Genomic DNA, 16,103 nt, shown 5'->3' on the forward strand with positions numbered 1-16,103 from the left:
GCAGCACACCAAGTTCATTCAACTCCCATAACAGGAATGAAGGCATGACACGTAGGCTGAGTTTTACCAAACAGAAGACAGAACATTTTTAGATTCGTCTCAAACATCAAAGTGGAATATCCCATTAGCATGGTTTCAACTTCTTCCATCTGAAGGATGTCTTCCATTATCAACATTCAGATAAATCAACAATCACTTGCTTTTTCCCCCCTTGTACCATTTGCAAGTTTCTAGACATCTGGTTACTTCAGATGTAGGTTGAGAAATTTAAAGTGGCAGACAACTCCCTGGGCATGAGTCCATATTTCGAGACTCGCAGCTTAATATGCAATAATGCATTGTTTAGCCTTAACATGTAACAAAGTTCAACAAAGGTCAAAAAACTGAAGGATGCAATGTTCAAAATACACTAGGGCCAAGGGGGTATCTGCCCTTGAAATACCTAGAAATAAATATTCAACCACAGGGGTAAATCAAAGAATGGTGATCCCTCTGTAAGTGATGGAACCTGTGAGGTGCAACTCAGGTTGTTTCTGTCCAACACAAAAAAAGTGGAGGAGCAGTAGGAAGAGGGTTGGCGGTATATCAGCCAGAGGTCTGAGAACTGGCAGTGAGAAAGGCTGAGGGAGCGATTGCTAACCATGAGGGTGGTAGGTTGCCTGCTGGGCACTGGGGGAGAGAGAGTATGAGGGAAAGGCTACCTGTCCAGGTGGAGAATGAAAACAAAAAGGGACTATGCTGTCATGATGTGGATGTTTGACCTGCCAGAGGAAGAGTGGTTACAGAACACTTTCTGCATCTACAGAAGTACTGGAGTATTTCTCAGCAGTGCTGAATCCTGACAGGAAAATTTCACATCTTTACATTTCCATTGAGGACAAAGTCTCAATCTGTCAACTTCAACTGAAGTTGTGCATCATTCATGTAATGCCAGGAAAAGGTTTTGTTAGTTACGTTTGTCAAGAATGTATTGAATCTATTATGTAAAGCAGCCAAATAATATCTGAAGAAATAAAGTGATCTACGGACATTGTATTATTTTCCTTTTTTCACCCCTTTCACATAACGGAACGTTTGTATTTTTGTCAACCCAAAGTACTTTATAGTCAATGAAATACTTTGGAAGTGTTGTAATGAAGGAAATGTAAAGAGTTAAATGGTCAATTAATTTAGGAGCATCCAGGACTATGGAGCATAATCTAAAAATCAGAACCAAATCTTTTAAGAGTGAGATGGCAGAAGTTTAGAACTCTGTTCTGTTGACCTGCTGATGCTAAATCAATATTCGATGAATTGTTAAATGAGATTGTGATCTGAGGTGCAGTAAATAGGGTAATAACTGCTTGGTTAAAATCCAGCTTTGTGAATGTGATGAAAAGGCATTCGCTGGTGCATGCAGTGTGTCAGTTATTTTGAGAAAATGTTTGTTGCTCGCTTATGCCTGTTGTTTTCCTGTGCCAGTTTAAACACCATGGCATTTTAGAAATTATTTCCTTGTATGGTGAGATGAATGACAGAATTCAGAACAATCACCCAATTGCAACATTGTTACAATGCAGGAGCTCACCATTTGGCCCATTGCAGATATTGTTGGATTTTTAAAATTCTGCTTCTGTGCAGTCTAAATATCCCTTACATCAACACAAATACAGAACCGCCATGTTAACATTAACAGGTAATGTTAGTATGTGATTGCATCACCTAATTAAAGTTGGTAATGCACAAAATTTAAGAAGTGGAAACTTGAGTCACACGCAATTTTCTTCAGGCTCAGGTGATGCCAGAAGCCTGTATCTGGCCAGGATAAAGTTTATTTATTAGTGTCATAAGTGGGCCTATATTTACACTGCAAATGAAGTTACTGTGAAAATCCCCTAGTTGCCACTCTCTGGCACCTATTCAGGTATGCTTTGGAAAAAAACATAACTGGTTTGGTTAATAAGTTTGCAGATGACACAAAAGGTTGGTGGATTTGCAGACAGCAATGAGGACCATCAGAGGATACAGCAGGATATGGATCAGTGGGGGACTTGGGCGGAGAGATGGCAGATGGAGTTTAACCCTGACAAATGTCAAGTAATGCATTTTGGATGGGACATAGTAAATGGCAGAACCCTTATGAATATTAATAGGCAGAGGGATGTGGGTGTACAGTTACACAGGCCACTGAAAGTGGCAACGCAGATGGAGAAGGTGGCAGGCTTGCCTTCATCACCCAGGGCATTGATTTTAAAAATCGGCAAATCAGTTTTATAGGACCTTAATTAAGCTGCATTTGGAATAGAGTGTTCAATCCTGGTCACCACACTACCAGAAGGATGTGGATGCTTTGGAGAGGATGCCTGGTATGGAGGGCATTAGTTATGAGGAGAGACTGGAGAAACTTGGTTTATTCTCACTGGAACAACAGGTTGAGGGGCGACCTGATAGAAGTCTACAAGATTGTGAGAGGCATGGACAGAGTGGATAGTCAGAAGCTTTTTCCCAGGATGGAAGAGTCAATTACTAGGGGGCATAGGTTTAAGGTGTTAGGGACAGAGTTTAAAGGGGATGTATGAGGCAATTTTTTTTTAAAAAAAACAGTGGTGGTGGGTGCCTGGAACTCACTGCTGGGGGAGGTAGTGGAAGCAGATACAATAGTGACTTTGAAGGGGCATCTTGACAAATACGTGAATAGAATAGGAATAGAGGGGCATAGTCCCCAGAAGGGTAAGGGGTTTTAGTTCAGTCTGACAGCATAGTCGGTGCAAGCCTGGAGGGCTAAAGGGCCTTCCTATAATTTTTTTTTAGTACTTTATTCCGCACAAAAAGGGTGTATACTGGTTGATGAGCAAGTGTACTCTGATTGACAGAGGTGTTACCATGGAGAATGCACTAGTTAATTGTTGATTAACAGTTACTTGCCATCTTTTGTTTAAATTCAAACTAGGTGGGTTGACTATAAAATGGTCAAGGCCCAGGGATATTGTCTACATAAAATTTCAGTAACAGGAAGTAGTCTCACAGCACCAGGTTAAAGTCCACTGGTTTATTTGAATCATAGAATCCTACAGTGCAGAAAGAGGCCCTTCGGCCCATCGAGTCTGCATCAACCACAATCCCCCCTGGTCCCTATCCCCAAATCCCTGCACATTTACCCACTAATCCTCTAACCTCCGCATCTCAGGACACTAAGGGGCAATTTTAGCATGGACAATCAACCTAACCCACACATCTTTGGACTGTAGGAGGATTGGTAGCATGAACTTTTGGAGTGCTGCCCCTTCATCAGGTGAGTGCCCTGTGGGCAGTCACCTGATGAAGGGGCAATGCTCTGAGAGCTTGTGCTACCAAATAAACTTGTTGGACTTTAACCTGATATTGAGAGACTACTTAGTGTGCCTCTCCCAGTCCAATGCTGGCAACTCCACATCATAGATTTCAGTAAGGCATTTGACAAGGTCTTTTGGTTGCCTGGTCAGAAAAGTGAGATCTCATGGGATACAGGGAAAAGAGCAGATTGGATCCAAAATTTGGCTCACTGACAGGAAACAAAGGGCAGCGGTCGATGGATTTCTTGCTGCAAATCGAAAAGTTTTCAGTCATGTTCCACAGGGCTCAAGTATTGGAACCCCTGCTAATTGTTATGTACACTGATGATTTAGACAAACGTGCGTGACATGATTGGCAAATTTACAAAAAAATGGCTGTGCAGCTGATAGTGAAGAGGGTAACTGTCATCCTCAGAATGCTATCAATGGCTTAGTTGAGCGGAAAGAGAAGAAAAGGCAAATTGAATTCAATCTGGGGAATAAAAGAGCTAATGCATTTGGGGAAGCCAAACAAAGCAAGGGAATACGCAATATACAGGAAGATATTGAGAGGGGTTGAGGGAGTGAGACCTGGAGTGCATGTCCACAGGTCCTTGAAGTTGGCAGGACAGGTAGACAAGGTGGTCAAGAAAGCATATTGAATCCTTTCCTTTATTGGGCGAGATAGTCAATACAAAAGCAGGGGATTGAGTGTCTTTGGCACTCTCTTCCCCAGATAACTGTAGAGACAGGGTCATTGAATACTTCTAAGGCAGTGACAGATATCCTTTATTAACAAGGGAGTCAAAGTTATCAGGGTAGACGGAAAAGTGGAGTTGAGGTCACAATCAGATCAGCCACGATCTAACTAAATGGCAGAACAGGCTTGAGGAGTTGATTGGCCTATGTTTGTTAAAGTTAAAGTTAATGTTAATATTTTGGGTGAAACCTACCCTTTTCTCATACATGGACTGATCTGTACATCTTCTTTGCTGTGAAATAAAAATACTGAAGGCGGCTTATTTCTCATTTAATTGTGGGACAAACGATCACCAATTTGGTTGAGAACCTGAGCTACTAAAATGTTTTCTCCAGTTTATGCAGAACCCAGTTTATGCAAATCCCAGCAGCTCATCAGCAAATTTTGCATTAGAGAACGAATGACCCATGTCATGGCATAACACACATGGTGGGAGGGGAAAGAAGTAGTTATGCTGCTTGTTATCTGTAGTGAACATGGACACAAATAACATCCAATTAAAAAAAACACTTCCCTGCACACTGAGCCCATGGTCTGTTCTGCTGCTGTTAATGATGTGGAGATGCCAGCATTGGACTGAGGTGAACACAGTAAGAAGTCTCACAACACCAGGTTGAAGTCCAACAGGTTTATTTGGTAGTAAACGCCACTAGCTTTCAGAGCTGCTGCCATTCCCCACTGCCAGCCTCAAACAGCGAGTGCTGTTCCTAGCTCAGTAATAGTCATGATGTGGAGACAGAACATAGAAGATTACAGCGCAGAACAGGCCCTTTGGCCCACGATGTTGTGCCGACCAATTAAAAAAGCAATGACCCTCTAACCTAAACCAATTCCTTTCCATCCATAAACCTATCTACGGATCTCTCAAACGCCCCCAAACTAGGCGCATCTACAACTGCAGCAGGCAGGGCATTCCAATCCCTCACCACCCTCTGGGTAAAGAACCTACCTCTGACATCTGTCCTATAACTACCACCCCTTAATTTAAAGCTATGCCCCCTCGTGCTAGCTTTCTCCATCCGAGGAAAAAGGCTATCACTGTCCACCCTATCTAAACCTCTAATCATCTTGTATGTTTCAATAAGGTCCCCTCTTAGCCGCCTTCTTTCTAACAAAAACAACCTCAAATCCCTCAGTCTCTCCTCATAGGACCTTCCCTCCATACCAGGCAACGTCCTGGTAAACCTCCTCTGCACCCTCTCCAATGCCTCCACATCCTTCCTATAATGTGGCGACCAGAACTGCACACAGTACTCCAAGTGCAGACGCACCAGAGTTTTGTACAGTTGCAACATGACGTTGTGGCTCCTAAATTCAATCCCCCTACCAATAAACGCCAAGACATCGTATGCCTTCCTAACAACCTTATCTACTTGATTCCCAACTTTCAGGGATCTATGTACACATACACCTAGATCCCTCTGTTCATCAACACTATTCAGAGTCCTACCGTTAGCCCTATACTCTACACATCTGTTATTCCTGCCAAAGTGAATTACCTCACACTTTTCCACATTAAACTCCATCTGCCACCTCTCGGCCCAGCTCTGCAACTTGTCCAAGTCTCTCTGTAAACTATGACACCCTTCCTCACTATCTACCACTCCTCCGACTTTGGTGTCATCAGCAAATTTACTGATCCACCCAACTATACCCTCATCCAGATCATTTATAAAAATTACAAACAGCAGTGGCCCCAAAACAGATCCCTGAGGCACACCACTTGTAACCGAACTCCACGACGAATACTTACCATCAACCACCACCCTCTGTCTCCTATCTGCTAGCCAGTTCCTGATCCAATTAACTAAATCACGCTCAATCCCATACATCTGCATTTTCTGCAGAAGCCTTCCATGGTGAACCTTATCAAACGCCTTACTAAAGTCCATATATACCACGTCAACTGCCTTACCCCCATCCACCTCTTTGGTCACTTTCTCAAAAAACTCAATAAGGTTAGTAAGGCACGACCTACCCTTCACAAAACCGTGCTGACTATCTCCAATCAATTCATTACTCTCTAAATAACTATAAATCCTATCCCTAATAATTTTTTCTAAAACTTTGCCCACAACAGAAGTAAGACTCACCAGTCTATAATTCCCAAGGAAGTCTCTGTTCCCCTTCTTAAACAATGGGACAACATTCACTATCCTCCAACCTTCTGGCACTATACCTATGACCAATGACGACCTGAAGATCAGAGCCAGAGGCTCTGCAATCGCCTCTCTTGCCTCCCAGAGAATCCTAGGGTAAATCCCGTCCGGCCCAGGGGACTTATCTATTTTCAAACCCTCCAGAATATCTAGCACATCCTCCTCATCAACTGCAATACTATCCAGCTTACAACCCTGTAACCCAGTGTTCTCCACAGCTACATTTATGTCTCCCTGCGTGAATACCGAAGAGAAATATTGGTTCAATGCCTCTCCAATCTCTTCCGGTTCCACACATAACTTCCCACTGCTGTCTCTAACTGGCCCTAATCTTGCCCTAACCAATCTTCCGTTCTTAACATATCTATAGAACACCTTAGGATTCTCCTTAATCCTATCAGCCAAAGTCTTCTCGTGTCCTCTTTTAGCTCTTCTTAACTCACTCTTTAACTCCCTCCTAGCCAATCTAAAGCTTTCCAGTGCACTACCTGAGCCCTCAAGTCTCATCCTGACATAAGCCTCCTTTTTCCTTTTAACCAGCGAATCAACTTTTTTAGTGCACCACGGTTCCCTTGCTCGACCATTTCCTCCTTGCCTGACAGGGACATACATATCAAGGACTCGCAGTAGCTGCTCCTTGAATAAACTCCACATTTCGGACGTTCCCAGCCCTTGTAGTCTCCTAGTCCAACCTATGCTTCCTAATTCTCTCCTAATAGCCTCATAATTACCCTTCCCCCAGCTAAAACTACTGTCCCGAGGTTCATGCCTATCCCTTTCCATCACTAACCGAATTGTGGTCACTATCACCAAAATGCACACCAACTTCCAAGTCTAACACCTGGTCTGGCTCATTTCCCAGCACCAAATCCAATATAGCCTCACCTCTAGTTGGTCTATCTACATACTGAGTCAAAAAACCATCCTGCATGCTTTGTGCAAAAACTGACCCCTCTAATGAGCTAGAGCTACAGCTATTCCAATCAATATTAGTAAAGTTAAAGTCCCCCATAACAATTACGCTATTACTTTCACTCCTATGCAGGATTGTCTCCGCAATCCTTTCCTCAACCTCTCTAGAACTTTTAGGAGGTCTATAAAAGACTCCCAACAAGGTGACCTCTCCTCTCCTATTTCTAATCTCAGCCCATACTACCTCAACAGACAAGTCCTCAAACTTCTTCTCTGACACTGTGATACAATCCTTGACTAATAATGCTACCCCTCCCCCCCCTTCTCTACTCCGACTGAAGCATTGAACCCCGGAACCTGCAAAACCATTCCTGTCCCTGCTCTATCCATGTCTCTGAAATGGCCACAACATCAAAGTTCCAGGTACTGATCCACGCTGCAAGTTCATCCACCTTATTGCAAATACTCCTCGCATTAAAGTATATGCCGGTGTTGGACTGGGGTAAACACAGTAAGAGGTCTGGCAACACTAGGTTTAGGTCCAACCAATTTGTTTGATGGTGGACTTGCAGGCTTTCGGGCTTTCTCCCTTTGTCAGGTGAATGGAGAACTCTCCATTCGCCTGGCAAGGGGAGGGGGCCCCAGGGGCTTGAGAGTTTGCTATCAGGTGGATCGGTTGGACTGGAACCTGGTGTTGTCAGACTTCTTACCCAGCTCAGTAACGGGGTGTGGGGGCCTTACCCACTTCATGTCTTTCCAGCTCCTTACAGGTGTTAGAGAAAAAGCAGTGTTACTGTCCCCCAATTTGTGAATGGGGGAGGCTTTTACAAAAAAAACACAACAATCTCTAAGAGTTGAATAATTGTTCTGTATGTCTCACTCATCATCTTTGTATTGTGTGTGTGAAACAAATAATTCAAAATTCACAGGCTGATGTGTGTTTTTGTACAGATTTGGGAATCATGACTTCCTCTCATCAACTACCTCATTGGCAATGAGGTACTTTGGAATTTTCTTGGGCAGTTGAGGGCAAAAAAGGTCAGATCAATCCCTGAAGTGGGACAAAGCATTTAATCTTGACCCCCATCGCCAGGGTGGTCGTCCCCACAGTGGAATTGACCACAATGTGCACCAGAGAGCAGCTGGTGACCCAGAGTGTTAAGATAGTGAAAGCCTTAACCCTCTTAATCCCACAAAGCTACTACAGTGAATCCACCAAATACAACTGTACTGGGGAACTCTTAAATAAAGTGGACTGTTTGTTGCACGTCTTCCTTGATATTCTGCCTGTTACTGTATTTATTACTTTGTTCCATTTAAGTATCCAGACAAAGTCACAGAATAGTGATAGATATAGGACAGATGTCAGAGATAGGCTCTTTACTCAGTAGTAAGGGTGTGGAATGCCCTGCCTGCAAAAGTAGTGGCATTTAAATGGTCATTGGATAAACATATGGATGATATTAGAATAATGTAGGTTAGATGGGCTTTAGATTGTTGCACTGACCTGTGAAACCATCGAGGGCTGAAGGGCCTGTACTGTGCTGTAATGTTCTATATATGAATTCAAAACTTGCCAAATATTCTTTCTGCATTTCTTTGAAGATTACATATACTTCATTGCAAGATAATAAACTTCAATTTAGAGAATGAAAACTAAACTTGGTCAACATTTTGAATATGAAGAGACAAGGAAGAAAAAGAAGTTGCAACTGAACGCTTTGTTGAATGTGGATCATTTACACAAATTTCATTTTCCTTTTCCCCCCATAACCTTTAAAGGAGTTGGATTAACAAAGATTTTGGAATGGTCAGAATTTAGAGATGTATCAGTTTGTACAAGTCTCTCATCTTAATGAAATTGCAGTGCCCTACAAAAAGGTTATTGTCACTGTCTCAAAACAGCTTTAAAATCAGCTCAGATTTCATGGAATGCAATTTCCTATTTTAACATTTTAATAGGCAGAATTTCTACCTTATAATGTACAATTGGAAAAAGACACCCCTCCCACACCCCACCACCATTGCTCAAAATTACATTTTAGTACTTCTACTCACCTCTGACTTAGAAGACATATCATCTAATGCAGAGTCATTTGGATCTACAATGTCTTCAAAGGGTGGTAAACTAGGCTTCTTTTTCTCTATTATCTCGCTCTCCATTTTGATCTTTCCTGCCTTAGCATGGGATTTGTCCTTCATTTGTTTCTTTTCAGAAGGAGAAGCACTGGAAATGCTTTTAAACAGTAATTCAGAGCTGCTTCTCTTTTTTTTCTTAGCTACAAGTTCATCAGAGTCAGTATTCGGAGGCCTCTTAGTCGGAGCCTTAACATCCTGTTGGCTACCTCCAGTACCACTTACTACGTTGTTTTCCAATGATTTTGGCTCTTTTGACATTGGTTTTGGTTCCTTAAATGCCGTCTTAGGAACAGTTTTCTCATCTTTTAGTGGCTTGTTTTCTTTGGGTTTCTTTGAGAACTCTTTGGAAGTTTTACTGTGTTCCCTGGAAGGTTCTTTGAAGGCACTTTTGTGCTCTTTCGAGTCTTTAGATGGTTTGTCCTTGTGCTCTTTCATGGATTTGTGGGGCTTGGAGAAGCTGTTACTGTTGTTAGTGCTGCTGCTCTTATTTGGATCCTAGAAGATGGGTGGGAAAAGAAACAGTCTTATAAATCAAATATCAAAATGTACTTCAAGGCAACTATGCTAAGTTACAGAACTGTAGCAAGAAAGTTACAATCTAGGCGCAGTGGCACTGATGAGGAAAACTGCATCACATCGCAAGCTTCTTCTGGAACATTTGCATATAGTATATGGATAATGGGACAGGAACAAGATCGTATATCACTATTTGAGGCAAAAAGCAATTACTCACGCTTACTGTCAAGTGTTGCACACATAGAATAGTCACTCAGGAAAGGTGGTGAAGAATGCATAGAATTGTGTCTGTAGAATTGCACCCCATGAGATGTGTCTTCAGCAGGTGTACGGGGAGGAATTTAACAGGAGAAAAAGACCTCATTGATTCAGTCAATTTTCCAGCATTCTTAATTCCCATTCAGGGACTCCACCTTTCAGGCGCAAGAGTGAGATTAATGGAATTGTGACAAGTAACACTGCTGAAGTGCGCCAACGACATTGTTATTTTGTCCAAGGGTTGATCATATGGGCAAATAGGTAAAGAATGGGAAAACGATTCCTGCTTCAAATTCAAGGTTTGCTCCTTTTTATGCCTGCTGTACGTGAAGGGAGCTCAACATCTAATTAGATCAACACCAACTTGCAGTATTTATTAAAACATTTTGTAATAAAATGGTGTTGCTGTAACTGTTTGAACACTAGACCTCCTAATAATCTTCTCATAAGGAACTTAAGCAAAATTCACATCTGTTCAAAAATTTCTAGTTTCCCAGGATTACCATACCATCACACTGCCGCAAATTCTAAAGCTTCTAAAGCCGAAAAGTATCCTCTGGTAATAAACCACCAGATTTCAGACCACACACATGAAAATGCAATTGTACAGGGCTAGTACTTCTGATAAGACTGAAAGACTAATTACAATGTCATGTTAATGGATTTTTAAAATTCATATTGAAACTAGAGTACCAAAATATGTTTTTAAAATATTTAAGAAAATAATTTGACAAAGTTATTAAAAAACATGCAATCAATTCAAACCCTTGGTTTCTGAAAAGGCTTGACTTTAAGGAGAGAAAAATGTTACCCGTTACACTGGTTTTCTGATCAATGATATTGTAGTATAAATGCTGAATTGAGGGGCACATGACATGAATAAATTTCAAAAATATTTGCCAAAATCTTTTAATTTTTTTTTCACAAAAGTTCTCAGAATCCCTACAGTGCAGAAAGTGGCCCCACAAGTCTGCACTGACTCTCCGACAGAGGAGAGACCGGGCCCACCTCACCATATCTTCATAGACCCACACATTTATCATGGTCAGTCCTCCTAACCTACATTTCTTTGGACACTAAGAGGCAATTTAGTATGACCAGTCTTGCTAACATGCATATCTTTGGGCTGTGGAAGGAAACCCACACACAGGAAAAATGTGTAAACTCCACATCAATAGTTATCCAAGGCCAGAATATAATTCGGGTCCCTGGCACTGTGAGGAGCTTGCTGGCTTTATATAGTGGGATCTTAAGGCACACGCCCACCATAGCTTTCCCAGCAGCACAGGATGTGTTCAATGCGAAATCCTACTGAATGGCAGGACTATAAGATTCCATTGTCTCCTACTGCCACAAAGAGGGAGAAAAATCCCACCTATTAAGCGCCATTTTAATTAAAAGTTATATTTGAATGAAAAAACTGTTTAGAGTATTGTAGAGAAGATGCATAAATAGTTTAGCAGTCTTCCTATACCAAGTTTAATTCAATTCCCTAGAGTCCTGTACTCAAATTATGGATGAGATTTTCGTGGAAATTGGCAAAGGCTGATGGTGGGCAGGAACAGCAGAACTGAACCCAATGCTTTTCCCACATGCTTTCATCATATCGCTGGTGGAAAAAGCACCACAAGGCCACCCCAGCAACACTTTCTAGGTTGCCGGGAAGTGATGACTGCCAAGAAGTTGCCCCCAAGTTTACAGTTGCTCCCCAGAGATACTCTTGGTTGCAGCTGAAACTCAAGGTGATGTCCTCTACCCATGCACAGGAGGAAACCCAGTCAGCAAGGTCATCAAACTCAGTATGGGACAAGGTGACAATGGTGGTCGGTGCTAATGCCATGCAGAAAAGGATAGGCATCCAGTGCAGGAAGAGGATGAATGATCTCCTCTGTTCTGCCAGGCTAAGTCACCCCTCCCATCACTCAACTTTTACATTCATCTCACATCCACAGAGATCACACTCTGTGCCAGCTAAAGGGACACCACCATTCGCTCTCCCACAAACATCTCTCATGCGGGTCATGTTCCTGTCATTTCACTGCTCCTAATCACCATCCACACATGCCAGACATCCTCATCATCTGCCCTGGCACACATCCTGCTGAGATGCTCTTCACCTGTATTTATGCAATTAAGGTTGGCTCATCATAAGTGGGAGATTCCAGATGGGTGGAGGGATGCCAGAGCTTCCATGGTACAGGCTGGGATCCAGTGCCAATGCCAGAGGACGGAAAAGCTTCTCAAGCTCACACTTGCTGCCATTCTACTACAAGGATTCGGGGGCCCGTGAGCATTCAAAAAGGAAGGAAGAGAAGCTGATGCACAGCCCAGGACCTTCCACCCAAGGAACCTGTGACTAACCTGTCTGACCCCCTCTTCCTGTGACCAAATCGGCTCCAGTCTCACAGGCCAAGGATGGCACCAAAGCTGCTCCCTGAAAGTCAGGGCCCTCCAGGAGGAAGAAAACTAAGGTCATCACAGACAACAGGCTGCCTCCACCTCCATTGTGAATGTTGGGAATATACCAAGATGTTGGGTTAAAAAGGTTAAGTTGCACAGGTATCAAGCACTTGTAAATAACATTCATCCCTGTAAATAAACACTCACTAAATGCACCCTTTCTATGGCTCCTTGCTCTGATGAGCTGTGTCCCTCTCGTATTTACCTGCTAACTGAGTTCCTGCACCAGTAAAATGTGGGGCTGTCAGTCCAGGGCTGCTACTATGTGCTTTGTGCAAGGTTTCCAGCACATATGTTTAGTCACAGAAGGGACGACATCTCATCAGTCATGCCTGTTCCTCGTATGGAAAGAGGATGTCTCCCACAACTTAAAGGAACTAACATTACTGGCAATACGTGCTCTCTGCACCTGAGCTGTGGTTGGCCCCTCTATCCCATATGCTTCCACCTCCAGTAACACAACCTCAAAGTTGCAGCTCTCTTCCTTGGGCAGCTCCTGTCTGCCAGGTTGTACAGGGCACAGCAAATTACTCTAATGTGTGACAGCCTCTGCGGATTGTACTGTAGGACTTGACCAGTCCAGGCACCAGAACCTCATCCCAATGGCCTTTTCCACCAAAGTCAAGTTGCAGCACGAACCTCACTGTATCTCGTCTCAGCTGAGTTCTGTGGCCTCCACATGGGCATCAGCCACCTCCATAGTGGGTAGTCCTTGTCCACGAGGAGCCAACTCTGCAGCCCTCTGTGGATCCTGAGGCATACTGCACATTCCCTCGAAATCAATCGCACACCCCTGCAGAATGCATTTGGTGTTGTCGTAGGCCAACTGAACATTCAGCAAATGGAAGTCCTTGTGGATCACATGATTCACTACTTGATGTCCTGACGATCTGAGCTCCATGCGAGTGTAGTCAATGCCACGCTGCACCTCGGGAATGCCAAAAATTTATGCAAAGCACATCACTCCTGTATCCTGGCTTGCCTTGTCAGTTGAAGTGGTCAAAGTTGTGTGTCCTCACAAAGATTGCATCCGTCACCTCCGAGATGTACTTTGTGCCAAGGCTTACAAAATCCCACAGTTGCCACCCTGCAAAGAGCTACTGGCATAAAAATTGTAACTGTAACACTGGCAGTGGATGCCTTCAAAGGACTTCCATTTGCTGAATGTTCAGTTGGCACCTTGCAGAAGGTGCGACCAAAGAGTTCCCCAGATATGTGCAAGTCTTTGGTGACACTGGTTCTCAGACTTCTGCAGGCATTACTGGTGCCATCTGTACACTCTGGGACGAGTGAGATGCGAGAGAGTGACAACTCTCTGGTGTTCATCTTCTGCACGCACAGCAGGACCCTGTTACACTTCCCTCCTCATTGTTCTGCACCTGGGAACCAGGCGTCACCACTGACATCTTCATCTCTTCTACCTATGAATGAGAAGAATGATAGCGAGTTCACCAAGCTTCATGTTTTCTACGTTCTGTTCACTGCAGCATGAAGGAGAGAGACTTAATGGTTAGCTTCTGTCTCCAAAAGGACAATACTTTACCCATTCATTGCCTGAAGCTGCCTCTCAAAGACCACTGACTGATGTCCTGGCCACCATATTGATATCCAATCCTTTATAGATGCGCTGGTCGGACAAGAACCTACACAACATGACTGAATGAATGACCATGGCTTTGTCCTCACTACTGCATCCTGAGCTCTCATCTCAGATACAAGCATTTTCCCAAGCTTCACTCCAAGGCCTCAACCTGTGGGGATGGGAGTTTAAATAGTCTGATTAAGGGAATGTATTTGCTTTCCCAGTTTTTAATGATGCAAGCATACTATGGCAGTTAATGAGTGTGCCAAGAGTTAACTGCTGAGCAGCAGTGGTACTTGCACACAAATGGTGCTTGATTGAGCATAACTGCCTGAGTCGTTAAGACTCTAGGCATATCAACTGAGTTGTAGCTGAACAGTGAACTCTAAAGGGCTTTCATCTTACCAGACTGAAGAAAAGCAGCATTATTGGAAGTTCAACAGTTGCCTTACCAAATGATATTTGTACAGAAAATATTTGGCAAGAAAGCATTAGCTTGCGTTAGTACCTTCAACTTGACTCTGAGAAAGGAACATGCTAAATGCTGCAAATATGAGGTTTATATCTTGGTTACTGAAAAACAAACCATTTGCTGTCTACTGTTGAATTTCATCAGTGGTACCTCCCACTTCAACCAGGTGTGATATAATGCAACAATTTCTCACTGATCATCTGCCATCCACCATCCATTCCTCACTTGAATCTGAAATATTGAGGGTTTCCCGCTATTGGGAGTATATGTAATTCCCGTATTCAAGTACTGCCGAGAAACCAGTGGCTTTCGGAATGAATTTGAGAGAAATAGCTTGAACCTAGGTACTGCCTTCAATGACCCCTTCACAAAGCCCTTCAGAGTAAATGTAGTGTAGGCACCAGTGTGCAAATGCAGCAGATAATTTGTACACAACCAGACTAATAGTCACCCACTTAATTTATCAGTTTAGATCCAGCTCTCTTCCGAGACAATCACCATCCTGACTTGGAAATATATCGCTGTTCCTTCACTGTTATTGGGTCAAAATCCTGGAACTCGCTCCCTAGAAGAACTGTGGGTGCACTTATACCACATGAACCGCAGCAGTTCAAGAGGCAGCTCATCAACAGCTTCGAGGGCAATTAGGGATAGGGAATAAATGCTGGTCTAACCAGCCTTGTCCACATCCAACAAGAGAAGTATATCAAGATTAAACTTACGTTGGTGTTGCTATCTGTTAAATTACTAAATGCTGCAAACAAATTGATCAATGTCCTTAGTAGCACTGTGACCATATTGTGCCTTTAAAAATGTATTTTAATCATGTGTCTCTGCAGGGTGTTTTGTTGGCACCATGTTGTCTGTAGCCAGTGTTCTTTATTATTACTGGAGCAGTATAATTGACATGCTGATTTAATCTGAAGTAACACAATGTTCTGTTGTTATAATTTTCCCTTGGGATTGCTGAATAGAGCTTGATTGGGGGTGATTGGCAAGTCAGGTCATATGGCTAGGGACAGCAACTTGTCATAGAACATTTCAGTTTTAGCTTTTTTTTTCCAGAAACAGCTTGAAGCTGGCTGAGAGAAGCAGCAGGTCTTTTTCCCCCTCCCCCCAGAGTTAGAGTTTTTGCTGTTAAGCGTTGCTGTGTTGGAAGTTGCCAGAGACTGGGTTTGCCTCAGGCTTTGCTGGTTGGAGAATACATCCTTTGAAGACGGCTGTCGGATTCGCTGTCCAGTGTTAAAAGGCTGGAAATTCAACATCACCTGAGCATACTTGTTTGTGTGCCAATTCTGAAGAAGGGTGTATGTCTATGGAATATTGCTTTACACTGGAACAGGAATAGCTAGCTATTAGGAATTATACTTCGTCATGTTTAAGTGTTGTAATTACTAAGAGTTATACTAATTCTTTTTGTTTTGTGTTCTTTAATTAACTTTGTTTGATAAAACACTTCCCAGTGGGTCACTTGAATCATACCAGTAAGACACCTTATACTCACCAATGCCAAAAATCAAAACGTAAAACTTAGGATCTAGGTTAACTTCACACA

General features: G+C 42.9%; 1 protein-coding gene across 2 annotated transcripts in view; it reads right to left on the minus strand.

Annotated features, from left to right (window-relative positions):
* The window catches only part of mllt3 (MLLT3 super elongation complex subunit), a 139,549-nt gene that overhangs the window by 56,358 nt on the left and 67,088 nt on the right, over positions 1 to 16,103 (minus strand). For both annotated transcript variants that reach the window (XM_080188678.1, XM_080188677.1), the window contains exon 5: positions 9,180 to 9,755. In XM_080188678.1, coding sequence (XP_080044804.1) covers positions 9,180 to 9,755 — 576 coding nt within the window. The remainder of the gene's footprint in view (positions 1 to 9,179; positions 9,756 to 16,103) is intronic.

The sequence above is a fragment of the Carcharhinus amblyrhynchos genome, chromosome 5 (genome assembly GCF_965287045.1).
Source record: "Carcharhinus amblyrhynchos chromosome 5, sCarAmb.v2.hapA, whole genome shotgun sequence".
Lineage (NCBI taxonomy): Eukaryota > Metazoa > Chordata > Chondrichthyes > Carcharhiniformes > Carcharhinidae > Carcharhinus > Carcharhinus amblyrhynchos.